Below are 26,080 nucleotides of genomic sequence, written 5' to 3' on the forward strand. Positions count from 1 at the left end.
TATCCACTGATGATCTGCGGTCGTTCTGGTGGTCTAATGTGTATCTGACAAATTCGAAAAACCCCAAAACAAACATTCCCTAAAATAAAATAAAAAGATATTTATAAAGAAACGAAAATCTAAAAGAACGAAGATGAAGCAAAAAAAAAAAAAAAAAAAAAAAGGGGGAGTTGATGTCTTCCACACACCTGTTCCCAGGTGATGCTGCACTTAGTGTAGTATGAACAGCTACCACTAGGCGCTGCCAAACTACTTGAAATAATTACAAGCCAAAGGAAAGTAGAGCTGGTTAGAAATCACTAGCACAGGACTTTTACTTGGAGTATTTGTAATGTGAGTTATAAGTGTTTACTGAAGTAAAGGATGAGAATATTAGTATATGGGGAGCAAAAGTTGGACTGGTGAATTCAAATACAGTTTAATATTTGGAAAATTTGATTTATAAGAGTGACTAACGTTCAAAGCAAACCTTCAGGACTTTCAGTCAGTTCTACGACGGATCTGCCCGTTAATTTACCTAAAAATCACATGACACTCAGTTGACCCATATTGCACTTTTTTAATTGACAGCAGGAAAAGACGACCACAGTCGGTTCAGTGACAGGTTCTTCCTGAGAAGATGAGCTGAACATATGCAGAGTGCGACAGGGAGGAAGAGGAGGATGACCTTTGACCCTTTCAGGCTGGCTTTATGTCAGAAATGGCCAAAAACAAACCGACAGTTCATCAGTGACGAGAAGAAAAATCTTTTCTCTCTTTGAGTCTCTTCAAGGTGCAAACGGCTTCTGTTTTTTCCCCAGAAGGCCTCAGTGGTCGAGGATCCGCAGGTTTCCTGAGACGATCTTGTTCTCCAGCATCGCTCCGGCAGGAATATCGATCCGGTCTCCGTGATTTGCTATAATGATGACAGTCCCCTGGTGAAAGTTAGAGAGAAGTTGAAGCCTCATGTTCACTTCAGACAAACAGAATGAGGACACTTTGTCCTCCATCACATCACTGACTGTTCAGAGGAATCTTTAACGTGATGAACAAAGGGGACGATTACAGCAAGAAAAACCAGCTCAATGGCTGAAAAAGGTTTACCTTCAGAGAGACGTTCTTTCCGAAGGTGACGTCTCCGGACACGGTGAGGTGGTCGAGCTCCAACATGTCCGGGATGCTCTCGAACCGGGACAGAAACTCCTGAACCTAAACAAAAAACAACAGGAAGCTGCACAAAACTCAGTCCGCTCCGTTTTAAGGACCCCTGAGAACACTGTCGTTCCTTTCGTTGATTTCTGCAAATTTTGCATTCAGAAATTACAGCTGGATTTTCTCTGGTGCTCCAGAGTGATGAATTCATCCTGTTGGGACTCTTTCAACCAAACAAGTTATTAAGAAGGATTGAAAGCGTACAGAAGCTGAGAGCAGCTTTGATCGCAACATTTAAGTCGGTTGTGGCTGACCTTGGTGAAGGAGCTGCCAAGCTTGACGTGCGGCGTGGTGGGAAACTCTCTCTTCTTGCTCATGGTGAGCGAGCCGGCGTCCAGGCTGTACAGGTTGGACATCACCAGCAGCAGGTCGGACGACGTCTTCACCGGCAAGAAACGGCTGCGTGGGACATTCACCCCCATGGCATTGTTGAAGCTCTTGATGGCGGCGCCCACGGCCGTCTCCAGCTGGATGACGTTCAAACCGCCGTCCAGTGTCTGCAGAGACGTTCAGGGGTTTGATTAGAGTACGAAACCGCAACTTCGGCTGATTTGCTTGTAAAACAGAGAAAGTTGTTGGTTCATGATGGGAATTATTCTACACCAGCGTGACCTTTAACTTCACAGCTCTGACCAACCTTAAAAACACACCTCCATCCTGGCAGGATGTCAGCAGTCAGCAAGGCTACCAGGTGTTTTCATAACCAGATCATAATCACATTTCCTGCCACCTGGTTCACCTTTTACAGGTAGATTTCTAGTCATTTCCTGATGATTTTCACAGAAGTTTGCTAGAGAGAACCTTTTTCGATAGTAATTATAGAGAAAATAGGATTTTTTTTTTTTTACTTGCTTGAAATGAGGCTTGACTGAGACGGACTGAACATTGTCAGCTGACCTGCTACACGCTGCTAACTAACTGACTGGAGCTTGTTAACTGGAAGTGCATCACTCAAACTCTCTATTTAACATATAATTAGCAAATCAGTTCTGTTAAGAAAACATGCTCAAACAATATCAGGAAATTACACAGCTGTAAAATAAAGTGAGAAGGAAAATCTAAACATAATGTGCAAACAGCCTAAAGAAAACATTTAGAAACCGTTATTTCATGAGCAGACTGTGCGTCACCTTCGGGTTGACGATGATCTCCAGGTCCATGGCGCTCTTCTCGTGCAGCCTCTTGATGGCGGGCAGAGAGATCCACAGGTTGTTGGTGTTGAAGATTTTGAACTTGGTGACGGACTTGAACTCGTCCACGTGGGCCTTCGGGACCTGCGCAATCTCCAGCAGCCTCAGATGATCCTCGTACTGGATCAGGGTACCACCCTGCAGGGAGGAAACAGGAAGCACTGAAAGACCGCCACGTGAATGAAAACCTATATACCTGCGTGTTGCAGTGAGCCGCTCTGACCTTGACATCGGCTCTGGTCTTGTCGGTGACCTCCATGATGAACTCGCAGCGTCTGTCGGCCGGCTGGCTCATCAGGTGGTGGAGGATGAAGAGGTCCACGGTGGCGCCCAGGTTGTCGATGTTGGACACAAAGATGTACTCCTTCCCCTCAGCGATGAGTTTGTCCAGCAGCCCGCAGTTGGCGAAGCTGGCGTAGACGTCTCCGTGACCCGGCGGGTACCAGGCCTCGGCATTCTCGCCGTTCACGCCCATGTTTTTGGCGATGGGCAGCAGGGACTCCTTGTTGATCCTTGGATACCTGAGAGGAGAACATCTTTTCTGTCAGGACAGATGCTGCACTAGACGCACAGACCGGCTTTATGTTGTTCCACGCTGACAGAACAGGAAACATACAGTAGTGTGTTCACAAAAGCCCCAGATTTCTGGTTTTACTTTTCATTTTTTAAGCGACAGATATTTTTCCATTGTAATAATTTGATGACACTAAAAAGTTCCAGTCAAATTAAATGTAATAGCTATCTCGTGTGAGTTGGTGACAACTGAAATGTGTTCATGGCTGCGAGTCATTATAGTTTATTTGTATAATATTTATTATATTGGGCCTTAAATGTCTGATCAGATTCATGATAAGCTTTGTTTGTTCTTTGATTATTTATTATTTAATTCCACATTTTCCCATGCTTAAACTGTATTTTATTTTCAGTGAAGTTCTTGTAGGTCTGCTTCAGTTCAGACAACATTTATCAAGTGAGATGACATACAGAAAAAAAAACCCTTTCTCCATAGTAAATGTTTCTTAGAATGGCAGAAACAGTGCTGCGTAAAGCTGCCGGTGATGGTGTATCCTCAACTGTGTGTGTGTCTGTGTGAGACAGAGAGAGCTGTACCTGCTCTGGTTGAAGGTGTGGATGTTGACGCGGTGGTGCTTGTATTTCTGCAGGATCTTCCTTGTGTCGTCGTCCGTGTTGAAGGAGTTCATGAGAACGAGTGGCACGTCGGCGTTGAAGGTTTTGTTCAGATGCTGAAAAGGAGGACAACAGAGCTCAGTTCAAGCTGATCCTCAGAGGCTCAGAGCTGCTTGTTGTGGTGTTTCATACCTCGATCTGCTGGACTGTCAGGTCCAGGAAGGTGTTCTCGTTGCGGACGCTGATCAGACTCTTGGGGCCCTTGCAGCCCATGCTGGTTCCCAGACCGCCATTCAGTTTGACCACAGCGAGCTTGTTGAGGCTGGCGCTGATGTCGGCAGGAAGACCCTTCGCTTTGATCCTTTCGTACGGCTGCACCTGAGACCATTTACAGGGACGACATCAGTTTTTGACTGGGTCAGAGATTAAACAGTGATCAGAACGTAGAGTATTGTGTGTGTTTAGACAGGTAACGTTACATCCAATAGGTTCATGAATCAGGTGGATGTAATGCAATGCTGTCCAGGTGTTTTTTCATATTTCAGTGTGTCTGCACATCAGATTAACTCACACGCACTCTCACACACACACCTGTTTTCAGCGTTCACGTCACGTTTGGACATATAACAAAGTTCATCACTTAAAGACTTATTGTCTGTCTGTTGTGTCTGAATATTTATGATAAGGATTGTAGTTCATTTTGTTGCCTTTTCATTTTTTTTTTTACTCTCTAAAATGTTCATATTCATGAATTTCTGCACTCGTCCTCACCTGCATGGTTGACTAAATGATGATGATGAAAATGATCTGCACTGCAGTTCTTGAGATCTGAGCCCATAATTAACAACGTGAATACTCTTCTATATACATATGTGCTTCTTGCTTCTGTCCGACAGTCTTAAACCAAACCAATGCTGCAGCTAAGTTTTCGTACCAAAAGCAGCTGCACTGCTAAACAAAGACAACATGGAGAACTACATCGAAGCTCATCTAGATCTAGTAAAGCCATCATCAGTATGACAATGAAAGCACATTTTATGAATTTAATGATTTTTCTGTTCTGAAAGCTGAATTTCCTGCCTGCCAAACAAATGCACCCTCGTAAAGAATCGCTGAGCACAAACTTTAGAACAGCTCAGGTGAGAGCGTACCTGACAGTATAAAATGAAACACTGTAAATCTGCAGGTAAACAGAAGCAGACTGAGGTCGATGTCAGACTGAGAGCAAACAGCTGAGTTTGTTTAACAGTGCAGACAGACAGCTGTCAGGCAGCAAAACAACCTCACTCTACCAGTGTGCAACGGTTGCTAAATGACTGTTTGTCAGACTCACTCTTCCTCTTCCTCTTGTTGTGTACACTGACTGATGCAGGAGCACTCAGGAGAGCAGCTGGTCAAATTTTCTGTCGACATTTTCTGTCCTTTCTCCAGGGTTCAGAATCAGACCACAGGAATGCTCTCACTGATTTTATTTCTCGGTGTGACCTTCTCGGATTTAAATGTACCCAAAAACCAAACAACATGCAGCCAAGGATGGATACTAAAAATGGACTGAAACACACAAATGGATGGATGGCTGTACGGATGCTAGAAAGAAACAGGAAGAGAACGACAAACAGCTGGAGTTGTGAAATCAGTCTGAGGACTGTAAAAACATTTAAATGTCAGTTTATTCTAGCGTGTTCAAGGTTGAACACACTAGAATAAACTGTCGTCTGCGATGACAGTATGTGCATGCAGAGTACTTTTATTACTTTTTGATATCTGTGTTCCCATTTCTGACCAGTAAATCCCACCAAAAAGGCTGTTAACTGTGCTCAATTACTAGTTTATCAAGTATACCAACTAAAACTTACACAATCTGATGCATTACACTGCTGCAGTAAATCCTCCTTCATTAAGGTCATAATGTTCAGTTTCACTGAAACTCCTTTAGAGACATGTTGATTCAACTGTATGATCATTCAGGAGGTGTTTCTATTAATTTGTTCACCTCCTTTATATCAGTGAGGCTGGGTTAAATACTAGAAACACCTCTCTGTATTACAATACTTTCACATGCATATACAATACAGTTCATACAGTTGGTTCAACACAAACTGAACATCATGACCTTCATGAAGGAGGATTTACTGCAGGATCTGTTTTATCAGATTCCACAATATGAAAAAAATGTCCATTATGAGTTGCCATGTAACTATCAGTGGTGAAATCTGAACTACAAATCAAAAGGCAGGGTGTAGGGATGTACAGCAGAACTCCCGCTCACCTCTGATGCTAAGCGTAAATTTAACCTCCACGTGCACAGAGTGTTCAAAATGTGGGACTGTTCCTTTAAATGAATCAACTATCACAGAATGAAGACGAGCTCCGAGCTTCAGATCTGAGGACAGAGGAAAGAATAAAATAAAATGTGTAAACATAGGTCAGCTGGTCTGTAAGAGCAGTTTTGGGACAGACGACCTCTGACCTTTAAAACCTCGCCAGCAACACATGGCAGCTGTGTGACACACAGAAAGGACACATGTATTTATGGACACAGTGAGTTATTATGCAATCAGCATTGCTGCAGTGCTCTGACAGACATGAAAGCTGAGGTTTTTTCAGACAGGAAACACTGCAGACGTCATGTAAATAAGATTTTGTTCTTAATGACTTGCCTGGTTAAATAAAGGTTTAAAAACATGCTTTCTCATCAAATTTTAATATTTGTTGGATTTATTTCATAATGTGTGACAGTGTGCAAGCACAAATAATGAATAAAGATGATGTTGAGTCAGGTCGGTCATTTCATAACTCTGCCTCTTTTGCTTTGCGGGGTGAGGGTGAAAAGAGTTTTCATAGGCTGATCTAACATGAGAGTGGCCTCCTCAACCAATTAAAATTGGCTCATTTAGTGAACTTCCTGATGATACGATGCTAATCATGTAACCACTCTCCTTTATTCTCTGTTGTTCTTCCTGTCTCTTCCCTCAAATGAAGGCAAATATGGCATAAAAATGTTTAAAACACAGGGTTTAAGGAATAAGGGAATAAGAGACAATAAGGCATTTATTGACATGACTTGAGCCTGAAAGGGATTTTAAACTCATTTTGCAGACAATGTCTGAGCTCATAGAATAAGGAGACAAGTTGGATCACAGCAGCATCAGAGTCACACAGCAGACAAATGTCAGCATTGACTTCACCCCCTAAAACCAGACTTTCAAATGCTGCGGCGGTCAGACTATTCTTAGTCCTAACCTTCACTGTGCTCGTGTATTTTGGGAACACTACAGTGCGTGTGTGTGTGAAATGTCATCATGCTGATAAATAGTTGGCTTTAGCCTGAATGTTCTCTGTCCTCAGATCTGGTTTCGTTAGCTTGTATCTGAAGCATGAAGCTCATCTCTGTTCTGTAGTAGCTGGATCGTTAAAGGAACAGTGTCGGCTCGTCAGAGGAGCGTCAGACGACAAGATGGATATCATTTTTATCGCTGTGCATCCAGGACAGAAAGATCCAGTGAACTACATTTCGATTCGTAGTTCATCTTCAGATTTCACTTACTGATAGCACCACCTGCACAGGCCAAGATGATGCATCATGCTTTTATTGTGTTCCCAACAACAGCTCTGCTCTTCCTTCCATTCACTTTGTTTGACGAGTGATGGTGGGAAGGTTTGTCTTATCTCAATACTGAACATGACGGCATGTTTACACAGTTTCAGCTGTGTTTTCCAGTCATCTGTCTCACACGCGTCTGAGACAGATACACTCCAATTTAATCAGTCCAGCTGTTTTAAGTTTCACTCATACTATACGCACATTAACCAAACAGCAGGTGACCTACATCTCACTGCCACAACACATGTGACCTACACTCACTACCACTACGCAGGTGACCTACATCCCTACAAGTTTTTGATGCTGGTGAAGACTGTTGATAATGGACAACACATAGAGTAAGCTGAAGAAAGACGGTCATTAGCCTTCTCCTTTTGAGGGTCACACATGTAGCAAAGCCATCACACTGCAGATCATCTGTTCACCATAACCCCCCAGCACTGAATGAATGAATGAATAAATGAACATGAGACTGGTGGAAATATCATTGTTCATTCCAGCTGTAACACAAGTTCTATGAGGGTGTGTGTGCTCATGCTGAACAACTAAAGACTAAATACTGGAAGCACGGGAAAAATACTCATTTAGCTCCATCCAAAGAAAAAAAAAACACACTTTCCAGCAAATCTGTCTGATTTACATGCGTGTTGAGATCAGAATAAGCCCTAAATTTCACCGGACGCATAACGTCCGTGTTCCGTCTGCAACGCATCCCGCAGAGCAATTCCACTTCATCTCCGTTTCAGAAGCCGAGGAGAATACGTGGCAAGTCTATTTTTGATGGACAACACGTCAAATTACACAGAGCAAATTCAGCCAAACAGGAAGTCAAACACAGGAACACTGTAAAGGATCCAGTAAATTTTCAAAATAAAACACCCTGTGCAGACTCCCAAACGTACATCAACAATAAACACACTTAAACAGACAAAAAAAAAGAAAAAAGAAACCATTTAACTACGCAGCCTACTTACCCATGGTAGAAGCACAAATATCAGGGAATACAATAACCAAATCAGCAAAATCTGAGCAAGTCAACAAAATCAGGCAGGTAAAATGCTTTGCCTCTGAAACACACCGGAGGGGTTCGCAGCCATGTGGAGGATGGAACAAAAACATGTTGCAGACGTGATGTCACAGAGCCTGGTGGACTCTCAGGGTTAGTTCAAACTTGACAACCCACTATAATGACAGGACTTCTGAGTTGACTCAGCGCTGGTTTATGTAGCAACACACTCTGGTGTTTCTGTTCAGAGTTACTCGTTTGTTTATGTCCAGTTTAGGTCTGATCAGCAGGCTGGTTAACTGTGCTGCTGCAGCCTGATGTTCTGTACAGTCAGTCGACACTTTGCTCTCCTGACAGCTGAACTGAGCTTCAGCATGAACACTGACTTTGATTACAGCACAGAGAGTTGCAACATGACACCCTGGCCTCTGGTAAACAGTGATATCTGGTGCTTACCGATTCTTCTGGGGGCCGGTTGATCTTTGCCCAGTCAACTGAAGGGCCTTTGACCTGCAGGAATCTGTGGAAGAGCTTCTTGAAGCCATCGAAATCTTTTCTAGCGATCTGAAACAGAAGAAACCAAATATCACCTTCTGCTGACAATCACACCAAACTAATTTTTTTTTTTTTCAAATTACTCTATAACAAAGGATGTTAAAACACTAAAAAATATTTGCAAGCACCTGTCCACATCTTCAAGGACAAATCTGATTCTACTGTTTTTCTTGCTGTCAATAAATCCCATGAACAGATCAAACAACACGTTAGTCTGTCGCTCAATACTTCCTGACTTCCGGCTCTCAGCTCCAAGCTCATTGGTTCTTATTGATGACATAAATCTTTAAAAACACCTCACAAATATATCGTTTAATTTTTAAAAAGGTCCAGAAATTTCCTCAAACAGCTACTCAACATAGTTTTTAGCAAACAAACAGAGGAAATAGTGCGTTTGTGGAGGACTATTTTAAGTGGCGGATTAATCCACATTTGGTGCTCTAGTGAGTGTTTATGTGGGCGTATTAGTACTATTTATGCAACACTGTGGCTCACTGATGTGTTTTTAATAGTTTTTGGATCTTTTAATGGGATCTGTTGAAAGTAAGAAAAATATTTATAATATCACCACATTTACCGTTGTATTATGATATTTTTGCTATTCCCATATTTATGAAGTAAAATACTGACGAGACAAAACATAATTAGCATTTAACTTTAAAGGGAGAAATTGATATATATTCCATTCATTGCAGCGGTGTGTGTGTGTGTGTGTGTGTGTGTGTGTGTGTGTGTGTGTGTGTGTGTGTGTGTGGTCTCAGGGTTGTTCACCTCATGTTCCACCAGCAGGCAGAGCTCTCCCAGCAGAGTCTATGTGCTGTGTGATAAGATGACCCAGTGGACTCTCTGTATGCAACACTTTACAAATATTTGTTCTATAAATGTAACAGATACATTAACCCATGACTCCTTGTCTGCTTGTGTACCACCATAACTCCAATCTGTTCGTTGACATATCCCTCACAAAGACTCTTTAAAAATGTTTTCACGCTGCCTCAATCTGAATTTATTCAAGTTTAACATGAGTACACACAAAACACTGAGCTGGCAAAGGCAGATGGTTTTTGACTGAACGCACCTTAGAAGGTACTGATGGAAACTATGAGGTACAGGTGGTTGAATCAGCCTCAAAAACCTTCTCAGTCCATCCCTTCACACTGCATTACAGTGTTCAGGTGACAGCTCTGTTAGGTGTTCTCACACCCAGGTGACTGGGCAGCCAGCAGGTGTGGAAGAGGTTTGTCGTAAATTTTCAAAGGAACTCTGGATTACAATAAAATTTAAACAACAGACATCTTCTACAGAAACATGAAAAGTTCTTGAGAGCTCTAATCTGCCTGATACAGTCAGAGCATGACGGCTAGGATTAACTGCGTCTGTGTGGTGTTTCAGATGTGATCTGAGACTTTCTGAGGAGATTTCGGGGATGTTTGGAGGCGCAGGAGAGCCACAGATTCTCTCACCTCTGCCTCTGTCTTGTTGGCTGTGTTGATCAGCGCCTCCAGCTCGCGGTGCATCGACTCCTCGTGCTGCTGACGGAGCTTCTCCTGGAACTCTGTCATCGCTCCTCTGGTCAGGTCTGCAAACACAGACACAAGACAGACCTTCATTTTCATTTCAATTAGTATAAGTTTGTTCATCTGCATGCTGGAAGTCAGAGAGCTGCAAAAACAGCTCAGAGACAAATGTGTTGGTAACAGTGCACACTCAGATTGTCACTTTCACTTAAACTCACAGTATTTAAAGTCTGACAGATCTTCACAACGATGACTTTGTAGGACTTAAATGAAGAATACATTTTCAACAGAAAAACCCCCCACAGGATATTTTAAATGTTCTGACAGGAAAATGGCAAAGTTTAACATAATAAACATCACAGCAAATACTGGGAGCTGTCGAGTCTAAAATATTCAAAGGTGACCTTGAACAACATGAATCAGTTGAAGCAAATGAACTTTGTTCAGGTAATCTAACACATTTTGAAGGTTTTTCAAAGTTCAGATGTTGCAAACTTTGAGTCAATGAAACCAACATGTTCTTACAGTCTGCGACAAAATATGGAGGCTGATTTTCCAGCAAATCGAGCTGCGAGCTAAAAGTCACCTGTTGGCATGAAATGAAACTCATTGTATATCAGTATCTGGAGTTAACTGAGAACAACGTTCCTCAGCTTTTGATTGTCCATATATTTTATGATGAATTTAAACAAGACAAAAGCCTTTTGTACTCTCAATTACTGTTTATGTAAAACAAAACTGGCTCTGAGATAAACAGGCAATTAGTGCAAACCAGAAAATTACTCAGGGGACAAAAGTCTAGTCACACAAATACCAAAATCTTGCTAAACAACCTGGATATAAACTTACCAGCTACAGTTAGAGACATTTTACCAGAGTCTGCTTAAAAACAAGAAATGACTCAAATGAATAATAAGATCTGTGGACAGGAAGCAGCAGCGGGTTCAAGTAGACGTGTCGGCTCACAGTGAGTCCATGTGTTCGTTAAAAAAATGGTCCCAAGAAAACAACCCAAGTCTGCAGCTTTCAGAGAACAACAGGCTTCCTCCTCATCCTCAGCTCAGAGGAAGCTCACAGATCTGCAGCCCCGACCGTGAACTCAACACAAGGCCAGCCCACAGTCGCACATACCAATCACACACAGCCAGGGTGTGGGTGTGTGTGTGTGTGTGTGTGTGGTACTGTGGCTGTTCTGCCCACTCCATGTCACTCACTCCTGAGTGCTTTAAATGAGTTAGTGTTTTTACATCCTGAGACATAATTAAGAAAACAATTTGTGCTGAAACAATAAGGTGGTCAATCGATTACTTGAGGAACAGACAATTAATTGACAGGAGTACTGATGACTGATGGATTCCATTGAGCAAAAACAACAAACATTTTCTTATTCCAGCTTCTCAAAAATGCATGACGTCCTTGTTTGGACCATGAAATTGCAGCTGCACTTGAATATATTTGTGTGAGGGTTAGAAAGAAAAGTATGAAAAGCTGTCAAACATTAATGGATATTCTGAGTGCTTTTCCTCTCATCCTCTACCTTTAAAGTGTGTTATGTGTACTTCTGTGATGAGTAAATTTACACATAGTGGTGGAGAGGGAGTATACTTCTGACTGGTCAGTGATGTCAGGTGGTTAAATGTCGTGCTTGTAAAATAACGTCCTGGTTGAGGTTGTAATGGTGACCTTTACCTCTCATGTGTAAAGGTCAAGCCGGTACTTATTCTGAGTCTTTGAAAATGTGTCTCCAGTTATCAGAATGTGGGCAGGAGGCCTTGATGGGGCGACAGGAGACCGCAGCAGGAAAAGGAGGAACACATTTGACTTCACTGTAATTTAATTCACTTGAAACGATCAGTTGTAGACTGTATAAACATTATGCAATTTACTTTACCAAATTCATGCAAATGCCACTTTAATTCATTAAAAAAAACATTAATATGTTTGTTTGTTTTCATAGAACTACTCACTATTGCGCTTCTATTCTGATTTTATTAATTTTGTTTGTCTATTTTCATCTTGTATTTTACTTAACTTTTCCTTGGCCTTTTTTATTGCCTTACAGAAAGCACAAGAAAAAGGCTTGTTGTTGAAAGGTGCTTCTGCATGCAGCAAACTTGCCTTATTTCTCACTTAAACTGTTTTATTTTCCCTCTTGTGAATTTAGCTTCTGTGTTATATGAATCAAATGATTATTGTTTTTAAACTTAGATATAATATTAATCTCAAATTTGGTCATTTTTTTCTACTTTAACATATTTTGGTGTAGGTGATTTATTTTGTACTGGTGATATGTCTCTGAAAGAACACACACACACACACACACACACACACACACACACACACACACACAGAGAGAGAGAGAGCAGTAGCAGGTTCATGCCAGCAGCTCAGACATGTTTTAGTGCTTTGAATTTTCATTTACATTCCCCAGAGCAGAAACACTGTTTAGACAAACTTCTCGTGCACATAAAGCCACAGGTCTGTCAGACCAAGCTGTTACCCACCTGAACACACTGTCAAAGTATCAGGGGAGCCTCAAAAATACAGCCGAGAACAACACGGATAACTTCGAGGACAGACAAACTACCGCTCAGACACGGAGGAGCCGGTGGAGCAACAGAAAGTGGAGTTAAACTGTTTAAAACCGGTGTAATTTCATCTTCCTGCTGTTAGCTTTTGTAGCTGCCAGCGCAGCCTAGCTTCACTGCTGCCTGCAGCACGAGCCCACCGCCGCCTACAAATGACGTTTCGAGAGTCTAAGGCGAACGGTAATTGGTCAAAGTTGCCCGTCAATCAGAGGGAGCCAGCAGGAAGCCCCGCCTACCCAAGATGGTTTATTTTTACTACAACGTAAACACTTCGCTTTATTAATTCTGTTTGAGTAAAATCGTTTTTATTTCAATTCATTCTAAATGTGTTTAGCTTAAAATAAAGTTTAGTCATATTCTGTCACGTTTTACGCCGGTTTCGTTCGTTTTTATGTCAATTTCATTTGTTTCAATCGCATCCAATTTTGAATCAATATGTTTTAAAAGTAACCATGTGTATAAATATACGGATTTAACTTTTAGTTTTCCAACTTAATTTATTTTATTTTTTTTCTTCTTTTGTTGTTAAAAGTGTTGCAGTGTATGTGCATTTATTTCCCCCCAAAACTGTGATTTCCACCGTTTGGGAACATGCTAATAATCCGTAGGCCATGACCGAATTAAACCTTTGATGGACACCGAAGAAAAACTTCAGTTAGTCAGTTTGACCTTCACAATTAATCACATGATCAAAACCATACACGGTGAACCAGGGACTTTCTGTAGCCCCTTAGATCTGGGGCGCCAGGAAGTTGTACACTTGTGCTGCAGAACATTCAGTCATGACTTGACACTGTAGATGCTAAAGCAACGTGTTACTGTCATTTTCCCACATAAAAAGAGAAAAACATGGAGCATAAAGCAGACCGAAACCCCTGAGACTGTAAATAAATGACTGAATGATTGAATAATTAAATGCAGATCAAACACAAACTTCGTCAGGTTTTAATTCATTTTTAGATTGGATCGATGCTGCCACCATGTGGTTAAAATGATTCACTACAAAAACGCAGGAAGACGTGACCTCATGTATAGATATATGAAAATATGGCCTGATAGAAATCACTATCATCATTTTTCTGATCGTATCCCAGTATTTGCACTGGATTCAGTTCCTGAACTAAACTAAAAGCAAATTCTCATCACACTGACTGAGAGTCGCATTGTGTTTAAGGTTGAAATTAATAACAGAAAGTGTTGATACCATGCAGTGTGTACCTTTCATGATTTCATACGCCTCATAAGCCTGCTGTGTTGAACACTGTGATGTAGTGTCCTGTTGTTTTTAAAAGCTTTCAACCAAACTGCTCCAGGATCAGAACAACACATGGATTTCTAAAACGCTTTTTCTCAGTTTATATTGCCCGTTTCTCTTATATATTTTCTATCATCTTATGTAAAGCAGTTTCAGTTCAGTAAACTGTTTTCGACAATGTTGCAACAGCTGAATGAGTTTTTATGAACACTATACAGTGTTCTTTATATACTGTATGTTTTCGACAGCAGAGAGTATGATAGCCTAGTGCAACTGCTCCACTATCTGAGTAAAACCCCACATGTTGTAAACCACTCAGTGGCTTTCATGTTCAAAACTGGAGTTTATGAGCGTGTTTCACTGTGATGTCCAACAGAGGAACTTCAGGACGCTGGTTTTGGTTGGTCAGTTTCCTTGTTGTTTTATTGGTGATAACTTGTTCCATTACAGTTTCTGGACAGCTAGTGTGTGTGATCATCTACCAACAGAGACATTCTCTCAGGGTCTTGCAGACAGAGGCCAGGTTATGGTCATTAAACAGGTTCTTTTTTTGAAAGCCTGAAGAAGTGGCCTGTTGACACACACTCGCACACTGACACAAGCACACACACACAGAGGTGACACACAGACGTCAGCGGACGGTTAGTAAGAGAGGAGGTTTCTTCTTCAGAGCCGCGAGCAGCCAGCCTTCAGAGCATCTGAGTGCTGTTGCTGCTGTTGACCAGCAGGGTGCGACAGTCATTGGGACAGGAAGTCCAGGGCGGTGTCTCGCTCCTCCACCAGTTCGGCCGCTGTGGCGTCCATCTTGGCGCGGGAGAAGTCGTTGATGGAGAGTCCGTCAACCATTTTCCAGGTCTTGTTCTGTGAGGGACGGCAGAGGGAAAACTCAGAGGTTGAGCTTTTGATTGTGAGGTATTCAGTCTATTTCTGTGGGGCTTCACACTGAATCTTGCTCATCTTGATATTTTAAGAAATAACTGACTCCTGAGAATCGCCGCAAAAACATCTTATCAATGAACTGTTTTTGGGAAGAAAGTCATCTTTTGGTCTCTGAGAGCTTCTGTTCCTACAAAATAGACCTGAGGAACCCGATCTGGCTGCCTAATCAGTACAGACATATTCAGTGGGATAAATGACTTGAATCTGGCTGTACAGGTGAAAAGTTTACTCATTACAAGGAGACTAGTACTCATAAGTACTAGTACTAATAAGATTCAGCAGCTGTGAGTTAAAATCTGAAAACTGAAATCTTCAGTGAAAAGAAATTCATTTATTTTTTACAGTGTGACAGTTCACACTTGTTAAACAAGCCTGCACCCAATACTGGCAGCTTATTGGACAGACTCACCTTGATCTCCACAGGGAAGGAGTAGATGAGGTCCTCTGGGATGCCGTAGGAGTTTCCAGAAGCGTACACACCCATGGAGATGAACTCACCCTGTTGGCAGGAAATGACAACAAATATCAGACGCTTGTCTCTAAATCACAGCTACTGAACAAGAAATCTGACATGGACATAAAGTTTGTTTTCATTTTTTGTTTCATAAACTGTTCATTCATTTTTTTTAAATATACCATATTCTGATATTTCTGCCCTGAAATTCTTTTACCAAGAAATAAAATTACATTAGCCTTGATTATATGGAGAGTTCTGATGTCCTCTCATGGTCTAAATCCTGTTTTACAATTTGGTCCACAGCAACAACAAAATACATGTGACTATGGCATGGAAATAGAAAATTTGAATGAAACAGTCTTCTTCAATTTCAAACTAAGACACTAACTAAGTACACACTGACCTCCTTGGTGCCGAACCAGATGTCCCTCATGTGGTCGCAGATGGCCTTGGCAGCAGACATGGCGCTGGATAGCTTCCTGGCCTTGATGACGGCTGCACCGCGCTGCTGCACCGTCTGCAGGAGGAAGATGAAGAGGAGGAGGTTTGAAAAGAGGAAAACTACAAACCTGAAGAGAACTACGCTGCTGTCTAATTAAGGTGAAAATGACCCAAACAGTGTATAAAAGGAAAGGCTTGTAGCTGTGTTTCTGCTTCACTTTGTTTTCAGAATGACACCAGACGAGAAGCGGCGAGCACTCACGGAGATGAAGTCTCCTCTGAGCCAGGCTTCGTCCTTGACGGCGTCGTAGACGGCTGCCTCGCTACCGTGGACGTTGACCTTGGCGTGGTGGACGTCGGGGTACTGGGTGGAGGAGTGGTTCCCCCAGATGATGACGTTCTTCACTTTGTCGGAGGACACGCCGCAACGCATGGCCACCTGCAGGCGAGGGACAGACACAGCATAATACAAAAAATATTAAAGAGTAATCCTGTTGATTTATAAAATACACATTTATTGACATCAGTAAATAAAATGTGATGCTACTAAATTACCTTCCCTTAATGATCATTCATAAAAACTATTATAAATGTAAGTAAATATTAAGTATATTTTGAACCTCGCTCCATCCTCACTTGTGAACCACTGAGCCTTTCCAGGATGCTCCTTTCATACCCAATCATGATACTATCACCTGTTACCAATCAACCTGTTTACCTGTGGAATGATCCAAACAGGTGTTTTTGGAGCGTTCCACAACTTTCCCAGCCTTTAGTTGCTCCTGTCCCAACTTGTTTGAAACATGCTGCTGCATCAAATTCAGAATAAGCTGATTTTTACAAAAATCAATGAAGTTGATGAGGTCAAACATTAAATATATTGTTTTCAGTTGACACATGTCAGAAAGGATTAGCAAGTTGTCCCATTCGGTCTTATTTATGTTTTACAGTGTCTACAGTTTTTTGGAATTATAAACATCAAGTATATTTTCTGTAAAATATAGCTTGTATTGCATTTGTTATCTTTTTAATGACTGTATAATGTATAAACTCATTACATTCTTCTTTTTGCTCATACAGACTTCTATCAGCCTGTTAAAAGCAGGTAAACTCAGTCAGATGTAGACTGGATCAATATCACTTTGTTACTGTTGATATTGAGTCCAACAAATGTTGATCTCATCCAAACCTCTGTTGGTGTGTAATAATTAGAATAATGAGTTCCATTTTTTTTCCATTTTACACATTTTTAGTTCCAAAAATTTGTAAAATTGAACAGTTTTGATCAAGGTACTTGTTGCTTTTGGTTTGGGATTTTAGTCTAAAGAGACTTCTCTGATACAAACACTTAATTTGATGTCTGGTGCTTGTTCAGATATCAGCTCAGGTAAGGTTAGAACTAGGCTGGGTGTAGACAAGTGATTGTTGTCCTCTGTGTGTGTGTGTGTGTGTGTGTGTGTGTGTGTACCTGGGAGGAGGCTCGGTTGTGGTCCAGACGGGTCAGGCAGGAGAAGTTCTCTTTGGGGATGGATGGAGCAGATTTGGAGGCGACCAGACAGTTGGTGTTCGCTGGGTTTCCAACCACCAAAACCTGGCATGAAAATCAAACGTCTCCATCAGAATGACGCGTCTCTGCGTTATCACACAGGTGGGCAGCCAGGTGACAATATGTGATCAACACAGCTTTCTGAATGCAGAGGTAAAGCCTCCAAATCTGAGATGACTGCGGAATTTGCAGACAACCAGCACACACCTCTGAGCTACAGTGTTCGTGTAATTATAATCCCTCCTTCATCTCAATTTGATCTTAATCTGCTTATCGGTGTCTGAGAGATCTTGCATAAAGCAAATACAAGACATAAGTAAACACACAAAAACTGCAAGACACCTGAGACATGAAGCTGCTGGATACATTTCAGAGTGCAGCTTTAAAATTCTTCATCGACTTAAAAGGATATTTGTGCAGAAGAAACTGCCATGAGAAGCTCTGAAAACGCATGTTATGAATATGACGAAAAAGCTGTTCCACTCTGGAAAATACAAAAGCAAACAACACTGGTGGAGTTCGTCATGTTCCTGTTTTCAAACCCAGCTCTGATCAGCACAGTGTGAAGTAAAGATCGCCGGAAACTAACCAGGAGCTGCACTGTTATAACCGAGCTCAGACCAGAACCATGAAAACACAGTTTATCTCCAGACAAAACATTCTCCACGCTGCTGCTTTTCTGTCACAGTTTCCCAGAATCCTCGTCAACACAGCAGGGACGTTTCAGAGAATCTGCAGCTGTAGCAGACGAGACTGAGAGAAGACTCCTGAACACTGACCACAGAGAGACAACGCGCCGACAAAGAAAGTTAGACAGTCACGAGAAATTTATATTGTACTAGATGTTTATGCCTGAATAAACTAACTGTGGTCATTTTGGTTGAATTTCCTCTTTTTTTGAGTGAAAACTGCTTTCTCTGATATTTCGTGTAAAAGCAGCTGAAAGGCCTCAACATCAGGCTGTTTTCTTTCCTCCACAGATTCTCTGCAGGTGAAACTTTGACTTTTGACCTCAGCAGAGACCTGACCTCTTGCGTCACTCTGACGCTGGGCCTCAGGAAGGACTTTGGCCCAACGGGGGCCCTCCTGCTGATTTATTACACGTTACAGTTTGTAGCACAATTGACAGCAAACACACAGAGGAACTCTGACGGCGGAGGATCAGACAGAAACACAAAGCTGCTGTAAGAGAAACATTCAGCTCTGTCCGGTCACAAAAGACGCTGGATGAGCGCTTTCATTTCCCCCCAGCTGCAGTCAACTGGCTTCTTTTTAAAGTCTTTCTAACGAAGACAGAACAACTTTTAAATTCCTGGTGACCTTCAGCACTCTGGTTCCTCACTGACAGATCCGTTCTGAATGGGTCATGAGCCTGTGGAACTTAAAATGACATTACACAGAATCAATCGAGGACTGAGGCGTCACCTTGACGGTCTTCTTGGCGTACTTGTCCAGGGCGGCTCCCTGAGTCTTGAAGATGGCCACGTTGGCCTTCAGCAGGTCCTTCCTTTCCATGCCCTCCTTCCTGGGCATGGAGCCCACCAAGATGGCGGCGTCGATGTCCTTGAAGCCCACCTCCACCTTGTCAGTGGGGATCACCTCTGTGGGTGGAGGAGAGGGAGGTGGAGTCAGTGCACTTCATTTATTTATCAGGGACGGTTGGTGAGAGAACATTTAAGCTCATACAGCAGAACACAGTGTAAATGACATATAATTGTAATGTCACAGCCACAGACAAACGTAACAGACAAACTATACTTCGTGTTTTGTTCAGGTTGTTTATTTTGCAAAGATTAAAGGGACGATTAAACCTGAGTAGCTTTAAAAGCATCTGAAGTAAAAGTATTGAACCATAAAACTGTCAGTACTGAGGGTCGAGCGTCTGCATCTATACTCCTGTTTTATTCTAACAGATATTTATAAATCTGAATAAAAAGCTTTAAACTGTATTAACATTTAAAAGATTTCATGCAAAATACACTTTTTACTTCGTAAAATAATTTAATGTCTAAAAAGTCTTGGTTAGGAAAAGAAACTCAGGCATGCCAATCACAAAATGTTGTCCGACCACAAAGAGGACAACAGCAGCTTCTTTAACATTTCGATGACAAAGAAGTGCGTCATCTTCATGATCAGCTCAACAAATAGCTGACTTGAATGCAAAATTACAAATTTGATTTGCATTTCAGAAGATTTTCCTGATCTGGGACTTCAACTCAACTACTATTTAAACTTTAAGGAGAATTTCTCATTTCTTACTGAATGTCCCCCAAATCGTTTCACTCCAAAATGTATTAATTGGCATTTTTTCTGACAACCAAGAGCACTGAGGGATATCTTATCTGTTCAGTACAGATAACAGAGGCTGCCCTGCTGTAGCACATACTGATAACGATAAGGTGATGTTTTGGTACTGATAATCTGGACTGATTATTTAAACAACATCTGTGGCCCCTGACCTTCTCTGCACACATTCATGTACTGTCTCAGTGTGTTTCACATCCTCAGACTCTTTATAGCTGACGTTTTGAGGTCAGTTAACTTCAGAGTCTCTCAGATAAACTCCTGTCGTCTCTGCTGATCCTGACAATAACATGCGTTAGTGTCTGCTTATTGCAGGGAACCGTGCTGCTATCAGACTGGACTTCAGTCAGGGTTCACTTCCCCTCTGTTCATTGTTATCCCACCATGGCTCTGATTGGCTCCTGTGGTGCCTTCACCGCCAGCCAACCAGAGCTCTTATTTTAGACCCTCCTCCTCACAGCAGCAGCAGACAGAGGAGGATACAAGGACACATACCACACACACAAGGACACATACCACACACACACACACACACACACACACACACACACACACACACACACACACACACACACACACTGTGTGCTCCAGATGGAACAAGAGCAGTTCAGACAATTATGGTCGACAGCAGCTGCAGTTTGTCTGTAGTTGTGACTGATGCAGAGCCCTTATTACCTGACAAAACATGATTCTTTGATCATCCATATATTCATTCCTTATTGGAAGGTGACACTAATTCCTACTTTCCCAACGCTGCAGAGTCCACGCTCCGCAAAAAGCTTCTAGCACAGAAATTAGTTCCATCGTTTTTGTTTCAAGGAAGAGTTTTAAGGTGAACACAGAGTGGTGGTGTATGACGTGTATGGCGTGCGTGTTACGACGCAAACACACACGCCTTTCAGTTTCTACGTAAGCACACTGGCTGACACCCGTCATCACCGGCTGATGGACCTCAGCTCTTGGACACACCGCTGTCCTGTTCCGAGCATTCCTGCACGTCTGTTCCCCAGAAAAGCAGCATTATTATCACATCCAGCACCTTGAACCTTGACCACTTCTTCTGCTTGTGCGGCACATCTGGTGTGTGGTGCACATGTGAAATGATAGTGGTATGTGTTGTGCTGTAGTGTCCCATGATAATAACAACACATTTTCCCTCCTTATAAGAAAACTATGGAGGAACCACTGAATATTTGTCTTCCTACCAGGTTAAAGAACATTATGTTTGGACTTGGAAATCCACTGGTCAAACCCATTATGGCCAAACACTTTAGATGAACAATGCATTTTATTTTTTAGCAAATGACCAGGTCAGTCATATCAAACTACCCTGGTTAAAACATACAGTAACACACACACAGTTGGCTCACCCCTAAGCAGTGGGAGGGCGCAGTCCTGCAGCTCCATGACGACTCCATCCAGCACCGGCAGCATGGGGGGGATGTCCAGCAGGACCAAGATGATTGGCTGAAAAACAAGAGGCACAACAAAGGTCTCACCTGACAATCAACCAAACAGGCATAGTCAGACATGTCATTTACAGGCAGTTTTTGACTTCCATATCATTTTCTATGATATAATCTAGAGGGAACTTCTACAAATCAAATGCTGCCACTAGCTGTCTGATTTCTGCTGTAATCTTTTTAAATGTATTGTCAAGGACTGCAGCATTGTTACGTTAATTTTCAAATCATTAGCACAAAGCAAATGGAACAAAACGGTTCGGAAAACAAATTTATAATGTCATTCTCACAACTTTCATGAATGGTGGAAATGCTGCTCAGAAGATAGAGAGGATTTATCACCAAACTCCATTAAAGACCTTGCATATTGGCAAGATTTAGTTTGAAGCCTTACAACGACCCCTTTCTTTTTCATTTGCCCACTACATCGCTGATCAGGACTCCAATCAGACGACGGCAGCCCCACATAAAAACATGTATTATTCATGATGAGTCCATTATGTAATAGTCAAGCCTCACAGAGTGCTTCACCCAGCTGTCTTTGCTGTGATCAGCTTCAGGGGGAAGGGGGCTGTGCTGCTGCTGCAGGTTATGTAATCAGAGTTCAGGCTCGATCTTACCTGGTCCTTGCCGAACACATCTCCCTTGGCGATGCTGTACAGCAGGGAGTAGGCAATCTGGCCAGCAGCACCGGTCACAACAACACGGATTGGTTCAGTCTGGAGGGAAACAAACAGGTTTGGTTCATACTGTATGTCTCACTGACCTACATAAACAATAGAGGGATGAGACAAAGCAGCAGTAGCGTGTATTGTGGTCTGAACTGGCAGAATCACTTTTTTTTTTTTTTTTTTTTACTCATTAAGTCTATATTTAATGCATGGGTGGAGGCAGCTTGTTAAATAGGCCTTCTCGGTGGCTCCTCCTCCCAAGGAACCCTTTAAATGAACTTACACCAAACCGCGTTAAGAAAATCGTGCAATGTAGAATGACCTGCAAACTGACAAGGCCAGGCATGACATTCAGTTCAATCACAGATTTAATGTTTGGTATCTGATGTCACTCTTTACTTCGGCAAGTATACCATCAATCAGGCAGCAGATACAGTTAAAAAAAACTCTGCTTTTATGATTGGTTCACACACCGCTCTTCGCTGTACGAAATAATTAATGCAAAAAGCAAATCAAAAGTGTGGAATTTAATTATGATACATGACGCAAAGTCATTTATTTACAAGCCGAAATGAAACAGGTTTCCAGATCACTCGGAAATGACCTTGCATCATATTTTAACAGGTTGTAACTTGTCTGACGAGCAAGAACTCGTTAGATTTCCAGATCTGTGAACGGAGATTCAAACTGATGAAGCTCCGTCGTGATTGGTTAATTCCACTGACTAAAAGAAGAGGCCGATGATGTAAGTTGGCGCTGCTCCCTCGCCACAGCCTGCTTTTAAAATGGAGGCAGATGAATGAATGTACAGTAGACTGGCAAGTGTTAAAACAACGAAAACAAACGTGCAGTCTCTGCTGCGGATGCTACTGTTAACTTTACAGCCATCGTCTCTAATCTGCGTGTTGGAAGTGCGCAACAAAGTGCGTTTGACAGCTTTGCCCTTGGTTCTTTATCAATAATTCAGCACACAGAAAATCTACATAAAAGCATTTAAGTTAGCATAACGTGATATCAAATTATGCCGCTGCCGGCCTCTGGCAATGTCAACTATTAAGCATCCGCTAACACCACGTTAAATTGCCACAAGGAAATTAGTGCTTTGATAGAAGACGTCTATTATAATATTGACACAGGTAATTATGCATCTTCTTACCATTTTTGCTAACGGTTGGAGATGCTTGTCTGCGGTGCCTGTTCTCCCTGCTCAGAGACGGACTAGACGGAAGGGTCACCTCTATCCTGTACTGTAAAGTCAGGCGACACGACTCGTCCCACACTCACTACGGGACTTGTAGTCGTTTTATGGCACTAACGTAGGCTTTTCAACACAATCGAGTCGACAAAACGAACACATTCTCCCATGATGCACCGCACTGGTCACACCGCACCCACCCATAAAAAACCCATGAAACGGGTTCTTTTTAAAATGAGACACAGGAAGTAGCACTTGGGCAACACCTCGTGGTCGATAGCAAAACTGCACCTGCTCCTGTACAGTGACACAGCTTTGAGACTGAGATTTGCTGTTTCTGTTTGTTCAATGTGTCATAAACTGTAAAGAGCTTAATGATTCCAGATATTTCTAAAACAGAAAGAAGTCAATGTTTGTGTTGTGTAGCCCCCCTCAAAAACTCCTGGAAAGAATAACTGTAATTTTCTCAAAACCCTCTGAAGAATTTCCACAAACCCCTTGAGCTCCCACCTTCTCAAGAAGCACATATTATCCAGGAACCCCGTTAAGAATTCCTGTAAAGCCTTGAGAAACCCACCAAGAACTCCTGGAACCCACTGAAACACATAAACAACCCCAGGAACCTCCTCACAAACCAAAACCCCTGAAGGACCTTTAAACCTTGGAAACACTTGAGCCTTTTGCGTACCCTGGATTCACCTCAAGAAGCACTAGTAATCCTATAGGGACCTTTCAAAACCCGTCATGAACTACTGGAATCTCTTCAATCCTCCCAAAAACATTCAAAACATTTCAAGGAAGCTCCTTAAAAACCCAAAATAATCTAAAACTGTACTGAAACCCTCCCCCGCACTTCTAGAACCCTACCAAGAGCCTTGGAAACCGGTGGAGTCCCAGCAACATCTTCAGCAGTTGCAGAAGAGTAACTAAGTACATTTATGCAAGTACTGTACAGATCTGAGGGTCTTGTACTTTACTGGAGTATTTCCATTTGAAGATACTTCATATTTCTACTCCACTGCCTTCATCTGACAACTACAGTTACTTCTCAGCTCAAGATTTAAGAACATATGATCGGCTTATAAAATATGCTACAAATGAAACTACCCAACACTTTATACAGTTTTTAATGTGTTCCACTTCGATGAGGTTCAGATGCTGCCCAGACGGTAATGAATCAGGAATAAAACCCCAATAATAAATGTAACAAAGCTGAATGAAGCCATTCTGCACAATGAGCACTCTTGATACTTTAAGTTCATTTGGCTGCTAATGCTTATGTATTTTTATGTAAGTAAGATTTTGCTGCATTTACTTCTTCCGCTGCTGGTCTTCAGCAAGGCCTGGATTCCCTCAACCCCACCTTGAAAACCTTGAGGAAACCACTTCCAGATCATTCAGGCAAACATGCTGCAGATGATTACAGCCTACGGTTTCTACAGATCTGCTTGTTCACTTGGTTCCAGGTTTCCAGATGAACTGTCGATCAGACAAAGTTACAACCACAAACCTCACTGATTTACTCGGGATAAGCATACGATGAGCACCGCTATGCACGAACAACATTCCTGTGCTGCCTGCAGGCAGCTAATCAGCTTTGCATAGTGATCCTTTAAGTGACTTAAAGGTACCGTGAAATGAAAAGTGCTTTCCCATGTTCTTAACAGCTGTTTCTAAGAGTTGTTATATATATTTTATGTCAAAATCAAACCATCTCTCTTCCTTCAAAACTTTTTCACCTTTTTTATTCCTTTTTTTATTGATGACACCAAGAACAAGTCCTACTTTCTGGGAAATTGGGGGGTTTTAGTGACATGCTATTCCTCCAGCAGCATTGGAGACGGCTTTAACACGTACCATAACAGTTCATGTAAATTAATATTAAATGTGAATTTATTAATCACCTCATTTGGACTGAAACTTGCTTTTCCTAGTCTGTGGATCATTCTGGGTAACTAAGTTTTCAAATCAAGGTCAAAGTTTACTTGAGGCAAAAGTTCACTCCCCAGACGACAGGAAGTCGTTGGATTCAGCCGCCAGCTCATCAGGTTGCTGTTCAGCCTGTTATCTGCGACCTCGCGGGAGGTAAATCTGAGCAGAGCTGAGCTGTCTGATCTGCCGACATTTATAGAGCAGAACAACAGAAAGTTCAGACATAACAAAGATTACGTCCAGGCAGGAGGTCGAAGGCGAAAAATGGCGCGAAAATCTTGGTGATATTTTCTGACCATTTCCAATCCAAAAACAGAGAATAAGTTTTCAGCTTTTCTGAAACAATCAAATCTGAAACTGAAGTTAATGAGACACTAAAACGCTCTGCTTCACCAACCAGAACTGTTGAGTGAGACGGAAACCTGGGACCGATTGGCCCCTTTAAATGAAAAATATAAGTTACATTAAGACAAGTAATCGAATGATTTTAAATATAGTCCTGGGGCTGCTGTCAGGGTTGGCAGTAAACACTTGTGTTTTAAGTTTTGTCTGACTGGTCCTAATGAAGCTGCATCGCGTTTCAGCCGCATTTTTATAGATGGAATGAGAAATACATTTACAGGCTTTGATACACAAAAAGAAATGTTTTGTTTTTGATGAATATGTATGAAAAATTGCAAAAAACAAAAAGCAAAAAAAAAAAATGAACAAACACAAAAACAAAGCAACACAACACAAATGAAACAATAGGCTTTACCTGCACATTTTAACTTTAAATGAAATCTTACTTTATCCTTTATCAGAATATCTTTTAGATGAAGCTAAAACTCCCGAACCAAAACCTCAGTGAACAACTGTGTGAGCATGTGGTCAAAATCGGTCAGCGATATACAACACTGACAGCCTAATGTCTGATATGTTACAAGTTTTTGATATTAGTTCAGTGATGGGCTATGTTGCCAAAAGTGTGTGGACACCTGTACTTCTAGTCTGGTGTTGTTTTTCCTGGTTTGGGCCCCTGCAGTTCCAATGAAGGGAATCCTTGATGCTACTGCTTACAATATTTTAGACAACAATGTTTACTAGGGGCTCTGTCCT

At 41.8% G+C, this 26,080-nt stretch overlaps 2 protein-coding genes across 3 annotated transcripts; both read right to left on the reverse strand.

Annotated features, from left to right (window-relative positions):
• Positions 1–545: 545 nt before the first annotated feature.
• Positions 546–12,896, reverse strand: LOC121603961 (UTP--glucose-1-phosphate uridylyltransferase-like). Of its 2 annotated transcripts, none has more exons than XM_041933305.1 (10): positions 12,696–12,896; positions 10,138–10,253; positions 8,576–8,683; positions 3,702–3,887; positions 3,492–3,625; positions 2,605–2,902; positions 2,322–2,519; positions 1,446–1,688; positions 1,084–1,188; positions 546–914 (listed from the first exon to the last, which is right to left on the reverse strand). In XM_041933305.1, exons 2-10 carry the CDS (start codon positions 10,234–10,236, stop codon positions 807–809), a joined length of 1,479 nt encoding a protein of 492 aa, XP_041789239.1. In that variant the 5' UTR covers positions 10,237–10,253; positions 12,696–12,896; the 3' UTR covers positions 546–806. The 2 variants fall into 2 exon arrangements, with proteins under 2 accessions (XP_041789239.1, XP_041789238.1); XM_041933304.1 differs by lacking the exon at positions 12,696–12,896 and adding an exon at positions 11,041–11,261.
• Positions 12,897–14,429: 1,533 nt separating this feature from the next.
• On the reverse strand, positions 14,430–23,164 carry LOC121603962 (malate dehydrogenase, cytoplasmic-like). The gene is made up of 9 exons (XM_041933306.1): positions 23,012–23,164; positions 21,805–21,903; positions 21,092–21,188; positions 18,843–19,018; positions 17,340–17,462; positions 16,134–16,310; positions 15,834–15,947; positions 15,383–15,472; positions 14,430–14,895 (listed from the first exon to the last, which is right to left on the reverse strand). The coding sequence occupies exons 1-9, from the start codon at positions 23,012–23,014 to the stop codon at positions 14,773–14,775; spliced, it is 1,002 nt and encodes a 333-aa protein (XP_041789240.1). The 5' UTR covers positions 23,015–23,164; the 3' UTR covers positions 14,430–14,772.
• Between the last annotated feature and the right edge of the window lie 2,916 nt (positions 23,165–26,080).

Source organism: Chelmon rostratus, chromosome 3 (genome assembly GCF_017976325.1).
Source record: "Chelmon rostratus isolate fCheRos1 chromosome 3, fCheRos1.pri, whole genome shotgun sequence".
Lineage (NCBI taxonomy): Eukaryota > Metazoa > Chordata > Actinopteri > Chaetodontiformes > Chaetodontidae > Chelmon > Chelmon rostratus.